Here is an 8,373-nt window from a genome sequence, read left to right as displayed (position 1 = left end):
ATACTTCTGAAAAAATTAATGCAATATATGTTAAGAAAAAAAAAGAAGATAGCAGGAGGGGAAGAATGAAGGGGAGTAAGTTGGAGGGGGAGACGAACCATTAGAGAGGATGGACTCTGAAAAACAAACTGAGGGTTCTAGAGGGGAGAGGGTGGGGGGATGGGTTAGCCTGGTGATGGGTATTAAAGAGGACACATTCTGCGTGGAGCACTGGGTGTTATGCACAAACAGTGAATCATGGAACACTACATCAAAAACTAATGATGTAATGTATGGTGATTAACATAACAATAAAAAATTATTTTAAAAAAATAACTGTATGCTTTAAAGCCATGCAGTCTATTGTACCCAAATTATACCTTAAGTAAGTTGATTTCACAATCTATTGTACCTCTCTGCAGGGACAATTAGTAGTGAGAAAATGAAATTCAGTAAAACGCAATAGAGATTAGCATCCAAAATTATTAAATGCTTATGAATATATAAAAATGAAGCAGACCCAAGACCCCTAAAAACTACTGCTGTGAGAAAGTGAAGAAGACTAGTAAACAGAGAAATAGGTAGCATGTTCATTGATTGCAAGACTCAGTTCTGTTAGGATAACAAAGTAACATTATTTTGGTAAATATTGCTGTAGATATTTGTGAAGAAAATGACAAACCAATTTTAAAATGTATATGAAGGGACGCCTGGGTGGCTTAGTCGGTTAAGCGTCTGCTTTCAGCTCACGTCATGATCCTGGCATCCATTCTTTAAAATGCAAAGGCCATCTACAGCCCAGAAATGATTATTTTCAATGTATGTATGTGACTAAACACTCATCCAAAATATGTCAAGAACTCTTATAAATCACAAAGAAAATGAGAAACAACCTAGTGTATTAATGAGCAGAAATATTTTAAAAAGCCCATCCCAAAAGAAGATATCCAAATGATTAATAAGCATATGAAAACCCAATAGGATATCTGCGAGATTGGTTTCTTTCTTTTTCTTTTCTTTTTTTTTTAGTGGACCCCGACACAGGGCTCCGATTCGCAACCCTAAGATGAAGACCTGAACTGAGATCAAGAGTTGGATGGTGCCCCCAGAAATGGTTTCTAATGCACCCTCCTCTCTTCACTAGATATGTGGCCTTGGGGAGGTTTGTAATCTTCTTGAGTTCTTGTTTTTTTTTTTTTTTTCTTTTCTCATCAGGAAAATGATAGCATCTTAATAATAAGATAGTTCATTGGATTCTTTACGATCACCCGGAAGTTTACATGAACTGTACTTTTTGCTAAGAATGTATTGACCTTGAATTCTCCTTTATACATCTTTAAAAGCACAGACAGACAATTGGCAAGGAATAGACAGGTTGTTCTAAAATTTCACCTTTTCTAGAGAGAAATCATATATATAATAGAAAATTGGAGAGGAACGAATTTGTATTGAACAACTTTCCCAGTACCCTGAAGCATGTCTACTTTCCATTAAGACCGGAGATGAAAGTCTTGACTAGGTCCAACTCCTGCAGTCTTCTTGGTCTGGAGGGGTCTGAGAAAGTCCATTCTAGACCTAGAAAGATCTGGACTCCTGGACAAGTGTTCCTCAGAAAGATAATCAACTACTTACCTCTAAAAGCCCTGAGCAATTTGTGAAACTGTGGGTGAGGTTCAGACCAGCTCAACTCTATAAGCAGGACTCTCCCCTGAATCAAAGCTGGAATATTGATAGATATCATTTCCAAAATCTCTGGTATAGGTCATGGCATGCTCCATAGGAGAGAAAACAGGCACATGAATATCAATTGAGAGAAATATCAATCAACACACAGAGCCATTATTAAATAATGTCCACCCCCACTACAACCCAGGAAAGTTCTCATTCAAAAGCCATGTTTTAAGGAATATGTAGTTAGAAATCTTCACGATTTGGGGCTAGAAGCCAGTTTCTTTAATGGACAAGCAACTCCAAGAATAAATAGATAAGCTGGATTTCATCAAAATTACAAGCTTTTTGTTTCAGAGGACACTATCAAGGAAGTGAAAAGACAATGCATGGAATGGGAGAAATTTGCAAATTGTATATCTGATGGAGGTCTGCTATCTAGAATAAATTAAAAAAAAAACGATACAACTAAGCAGTAAAAGACAGCCAATTAAAAAAATGGGAAGAAGAGTTTGAGTCGACTCTCTCTAAAGGATAAGACCAATCTAACAACAAATACTTGAAAAGGTGCTCAATAACATTAGTCATTAGGAAAATACAAATCTAAAGCACAGTGTGATCCCTCTTCCCCCCACTAGTATGACTTAAAAAAAAAAAAAAAAGATAATGTATGCGTTGGGAAGATTGTAGAGAAATGGAATTCTTACACCTTCCTGGTGGGAATGTCAAATGGTGTAGTTGCTTTCCTTTGAAAAAGAGTTTGGTAGTTTCTGAAAAAGTTAAATATAGGGTTACATATGATCTAGCAATTCCACTCCTAGGTATATAGCTAAGAAAATTGAAAATATATGTGAACATAAGGGGAAAAGAAGACTACATAACACATAGATGCAGGAAGAAGAATACTGAGAGAGTTAGAATAGAAAACAGTTTCATAATCAATTGCATAAATTAACTTTGGTTTTTCCCCTGTGTTTTGGGGTGTGTGTGTGTGTGTGTGTGTGTGTGTGTTTTGCTGTAAAGAAAGTTTCCTTTACTACATATTGTAAATGGAGGAAGATCCAAATAAATTTAAAAGCTTGTCAAATACAAAGGAAACAAAGATAACGAAAGTGCTAGCATGCTTCTCTTGTGTTTTTAACGCACAGAGGAAAAAATAAAACACTAAAAGACACAGGGAAGAACATCATGACAGTCTAAGACATTGGAATCTATCCCTTATTATAAAAGCCTTAAGATCTGTTTGCCCTTAAAGGCAAGTGGGATGAGTTCATGACAGCCCTAAGAAAACCCGTTGGGAGGGGTGCCTGAGCAGTTCAGTTGGTTGAGCATCTGACTCTTGGTTTAGGCTAGGGTCATGATCTCACGGATGGTCAGATTGAGCGCCTTGTCCCACTCTCTCCCTCTACCCACCCCCCATTCTCTCTCTCAAATAAATGAAGATGAACAAAACAGTAAACTACTTGGGAAACTATTTCTGCCTTGGTGATTTATACACACACAAGAATGAACAATCAGAACTATGCTGAGATAATTTTTTAGAAAGAGATGGGAACTGTGGTATCAGCACAAGGGTAGACAGCAACTGAGAGTGGCCAGTGAGGGGTGGTTCCCATCAGTGGGGACCTTCGGGGGGACCGGGCAGTCTTGTGTATCAGCACGGCCTTGGCAACTGGAAGGCAGCAGCTCCCCAGGTTCCATGTCATCTCGGACGTTCCAACTCTGTTATTTCAAGTGCAGACCGTTACCTGGCATTCTGAGTGCTCCCTCTGTCATTCCGTTTGGAGTGTGAGCTAGGGGCAGTGCCTTCAGCTCTCAGCTGTGGCATCTTGAACCTTGGTTTTGTGGTTCCTGAATCTCAGGTGCTGTGGGGTGTTGTTCAAATTGTTCCCAACAGTAAGTAAAGACTTCCTGTATCCTCACCCCTCAGTCCTGATGAAACCTACTTGATTTCACTGGTTTTTAACCATCCTGTGTTTGGGTTTCTTCTCCTCAGTCCCCAGCTCTACCTCCTCGGCCACACGTCACCATGGCAGCACCTCTTGGCCCTCTGTCTGATCCAGGGGCAGAAATCAGCCTCCTGGAAATCAACCAGGAGCTTCAATCCCAGCTGGAAAAAAGCAAGCAGGACTTCCGAGACCTCAAGGAGAAATTCCTTATATCCGAATGTACTGCCTACTCCCTGGCCAACCAGCTGCAGAAATACAGTAAGTCCTACAAGATCATGGCCACCAAAGACATATCTGTCTGTATTCCTTCTGAGAAACTAAAAACCTCTCCAGATGCTGTCTTCTCTCTTCCAATGTCACATAAATTTCATTCTGACCACAATCCGGGAAATGTAGAAGTGGGTATTTTATCCTCAGTTTGCTGAGGATGGGAAAACTGAAGACAAAGAGGTTAACAGTGACATGTCAGGTGGGGTTAGAGTTAACATCCCAGTTCCTGCTTCCTGGTGCGGACACAGAAACGCCTGGTCCTCTCAGGATGGTCTCTGTGCTGTATCAGATCCTGCATGCCTGCAGGCCTAAGTGTCAGGGACTAAGGAACTCTCTCAGGTCCCGCTTCTCTGAGGTCCCATTGGTAAAGCACCAAGTTAGTTACACTAGGGAAACATCCTGATGGCACACCCGGGGGCGAGAGGGAGGGTAGCAGGTGACACTACCTGCTTTCAAGGAGATGGAAGTGGTAAGTGGAAAGTGGAAAGAAGGTCTCCTTTCCCCCTAAAACTGTGGTATCTGTGAGTGACGCCATCCACACAGTGACTTCCCTTGTGAGAGGGAACCGGTGCAGAGCCTCTGCTTCCTGAGTCCACGGAGGCCATTTGATACCCACTGGCAAGGGTGAGGGTGTTTCAGGGAACATCACGGTCTCTCCCTGAGCTGGGGACCTTCAGACGTGCAGGATGGCCAGCAGGTCCAGGCCTGGGCCAGGAGACATGTGGCCTAGTGAGAAGGAGGGTGAGTGGGGGAGACCACAGCCCCGGGAACCAGCCAAGCCAGGGTGTGGGGCAGGCCTTCCCCCACAGTCAGCCTGAAATGGGGAGCTCAGCTGCCTGTTCATTAGGAGGGGCCTGCGCTGGCAGAAGGAGTCATGAGAACGGGGCACGTGCACAGCCGAGCGATAGGAAGGAATCCTGACAACTCTCAGCCCGCATTTTTGTCATTTTCTCACAATTTGCTTTCAATAGAACAAGGGGAGGTGTAATTAAAAACGAATGACGCAGAGAAAAAAAAAACTGAGGCATGCTTTTTACGAAAGGGAAGAGATGATGAACTTTCAGGGAAGGACAAGCAGTTTTGTTTACAACTTTCCTGAAAATCATCACATAAGTGTGGGAAACCAGTTGTGAAGATGATGCAAACAGATATCACCTGAGGGCGTGGGGTGGCGGTAACACAGCACAGGGGAGAAAAGCATGGGTTGTAGGTCAGTCAGCCTGGGCTAAATCCATGGTGCCCAACGTCCTGTGCCTCAGTTTCCTCCTTGTTAACCTGTTAGTGTTGTGGGACCTACTTCTCTGAGTCAGAATGAATACTGAGTAATTTCTTGTAACGCTCTAAGAGCAGAACCTGGAACTGTGTAACTCTGTTCATCATTCTACTGCTTCTCATAACACAAACTGTATTAGGATTGGGCCATATTCCTCTCCGGTGCTTCTGGTTTTATGCATTGTGGTTTCCACAAGTGTAACCGGATGAATTTTTACCTTTGAGATACTTGCTCAGTATAGAAATCCCAGCTCAGGGGACCCATCAGTCCAGTAGCCCTGGGGGCCTTATGTCATGTCCCTGCTTAGTGTTTCACTTAGGAGTCTCCAAGGCTTGCTAGAGTGACCATGATCAGGGGAACCCAAATTCTGACTCTACCAAATACCAGTTCATCACCATGTCCAGTTCCTCTCTGTGCCTTGGGGCTGTTCTTTCCTGGGCTCTGAAACAGGGAGTAATCGACTGCCCTGTAGTTGGGAGGCTGAAGAATGTGATGTGGAGCTCCCAGCGCAGAGCCAGGTGGCCGGGGTTCCAGTTGTCCTAGGATGGACCCTGCCTCGTCCCTTGAAGGCAGCGAGCACAGCAGCATGTCCAGCTTTCCCCTGAGGCAGGCGTCTCTGTTTCTCAGAGTGTGAAGAGTCCACCGACCTCATCGAATCCGTGCTGGGAGAGAAGGTGCAGTTTGAGAAGGGGAAGCAGGCAGACACGGTGGCTGAGAAGCTCAGGTAAGGAAGGCTCCATGTGGGAGGCTGCAGGGACGCTGTGGGCATCTTTGACTTGGGGCAGCAACAAGTCTGGGCCAGGAAAGGGCAGAAACGTCATGGCAGGCACGTGACCCAAATATTTCTAAAACAACTAAGACAACAGTGATTGGTAAATGATGGACTCCAATGACTCAAAGTCTCGCTCTCTCTCTGGAAAAAAATATCAAAGTCCCCAAGTTCAAGGGAACAATTCGTGGCTTTTAGCACATTCACAGTGTTGCGAGATCACCACCTCACTTACCTTTCACAGAGTCATGACCTGGCTGACCACAGCTTGAGCCTGCCATTCTCCTGAGCTCACCAGTTCACACCAGCTCTACTGGACATGCTTCTGCGTCTGGCGCTGTGTCCTTTCACTGCACGCCGCGCTGTGTGTAGTTTTCCAGGGAAACGGGTGTCCCCGAAGTTAGCAGCTGAAGGGACATCTCTCTGGCGTGTGCTTAGGAGAACCCCTGGCTCTGTTTACAGAAGGAAAAGGTGTAAGGGATGTGCAGGGTTCACGGCTCCTTTGGGGAAATTCTGCCAGAAATCATCACGAAAGATCTTATTGTCTGTTGTTCAACTCTTTGCATTTTAAAATTTTCTCTCTGCCCTGCCTTAGGCTATGTCATACCCTCATTAAAGACCAGGCTAAAGAGCTGACCCGTTTGTATCAGAAGTTACGGAAAGGGAAAGACGTTTCCCAACTGCTCAATAACCTCCTCGAGGACCTCCTCACCCATGATGACCCTGAGCATTCCCAAGGGCAGGGCTTCCAAGAGCAACTGGCTGAGGGGCGCAGGCTGGCCAAGTGCCTTGCCCGAAAGCTCAGCCCAGGTAAGGTGGCCACCGGCCCTGATGCCCGGAGCTGCGCCAAGGCCCTGGGCTCACAAGAGACTCCCCGCCTGGCCTCACGCCGTGTGCAGCAGCCCTCCTGGATTCCCCATAGCAAGTGGGGCCATGAGAGAACCAGGAGTGGAAGGTGGTAACAGAGAGCAGAAATGCACAGTGTGGAGGTAATAGTGCTCCACGTGTCTGCTTCCTCCCTGAGGGAATGCAGCCTTTGGAGCGGGAGGCAGCCTCCACCAGTCTTTGAGCCAGAGAGCAAAATGTGACAGGAGGATGCTTGTTAGTGTGCAAGGATCCCTGCACTAAGTGGGAGGTTCCCAGAGTCAGCGTGGTCTGTATTAATTGTGGGTGAGAAAGTGAGTTTTACTTTCTCCATATCTGTCTCCTCATCTGGAAAGTATATCAAATAACCTGTTGATACTGTAGTGATCAGATAGGGAAAATTCATGAATGCATGTCAGGAAAAAATAATGCTCCTGACTGTGTGGAGTTGGATGAGGTCCTTGATGCAGTAGGACTTGGAGGTGGGAGTGCTGTTTAGACGGGACCGCTTTTCGTAGACGGATGTCCCCTTGATAACACTGAAGCCCACGTGGGGGCCCTTGAAGTCCCCGGTGGAGGGATGTGGGACAGGGTGGTTGTCCTGTCGTGAGGGCAAGGAGGCGGCTCTATGTGAGAGCTGTGAACCCACAGAGAGTCTGTGGCTGTGGTGGGACCTGTGGCACTCTGCAAGACACGGTGCAGAAATGAAGCTGACAAGCATTCCCTGATATGGACAACAAGAGCCGGTAGAACGTGTTGCCCAGGTTCAGTGATGCTGATCCTCAGAATCAGAGACACACTGCCTGACGCATCAGAAATCCATGCCACAGCAGTTCTTAAAGACAGTGCCCTAAACTCAGTAGAATACCTAGTCATTCATAGACCCTTAGGTCTCCAGGGACATAGAAGCCGCTGTGTTTATAGTGGTGATGTGGGAAATAGCTGATGGGACATTTCTGAATTTATTTGCAGAAAATTATGAGGATGAGGAGGATGAAGAAGAACAAGGAACCCTCACTCCCAGGTGACAATGAAAATTCTGGAACCAATAATGTGTGGGTCAAAATGGACAGGGTCTCAGAAAGTAAAGTAAGTGAGGTCAAGAGAGTGACAGATGTCAGATGCAAGGTTAAGCAAAACTGCAGATGGTCCCCAAAGGATGGCCGTTTTGGCTTGGTTGCCTGTTGTCTCTGTGGTGTTGTAAGACCGAGATGAATTCACCAGCCTTAGGATTCCCCGTGGGGACAAAAATACCCATTCTTTCCTGTAAATGGACACCGGGAGGAGATGCATATCTACTTCCTGCACAGTTCTCTAAGGTCCTTGGTAGGAAGGTAACTCACCAAGGAATTGGTAAACAGACAACTAGCAAAATTAAAACCAAGAGAAGTACCTAACCAAACTCCAAAAACTTGGGGTGTCATGTGACACTATTAATGACAAAGTGCCTAGAAGGCACACATTTCTGCAGTCTGCAGGTACTCCAGAGCTGTAAGTAATTGACCAATCTATGTAAAAATCATCCTGACTCAGGCCCGTGGTGGTTGCCCCTGGTCTGGTCTCCACTGTGCTTCTTGTTGTGACCGCATCCTGCTGGGAGG

General features: G+C 45.4%; 1 protein-coding gene across 1 annotated transcript; it reads left to right on the top strand.

The window, feature by feature from the left end:
* The first annotated feature begins 3,634 nt into the window (after nucleotides 1–3,634).
* LOC148161773 (putative NBPF family member NBPF5) lies at nucleotides 3,635–7,800 on the top strand. The gene is made up of 4 exons (XM_088020571.1): nucleotides 3,635–3,854; nucleotides 5,767–5,863; nucleotides 6,504–6,718; nucleotides 7,745–7,800. The coding sequence occupies exons 1-4, from the start codon at nucleotides 3,677–3,679 to the stop codon at nucleotides 7,798–7,800; spliced, it is 546 nt and encodes a 181-aa protein (XP_087876697.1). The 5' UTR covers nucleotides 3,635–3,676.
* The last annotated feature ends 573 nt before the right edge of the window (nucleotides 7,801–8,373 follow it).

This window comes from Eumetopias jubatus, unplaced genomic scaffold (assembly GCF_037043125.1).
Source record: "Eumetopias jubatus isolate StellerSeaLion01/CBP00866 unplaced genomic scaffold, mEumJub1_p1.0 scaffold_66, whole genome shotgun sequence".
NCBI lineage: Eukaryota > Metazoa > Chordata > Mammalia > Carnivora > Otariidae > Eumetopias > Eumetopias jubatus.
Note: the sequence above shows the minus strand (reverse complement) of the source record. Positions and strands in the feature narration are given on the sequence as shown.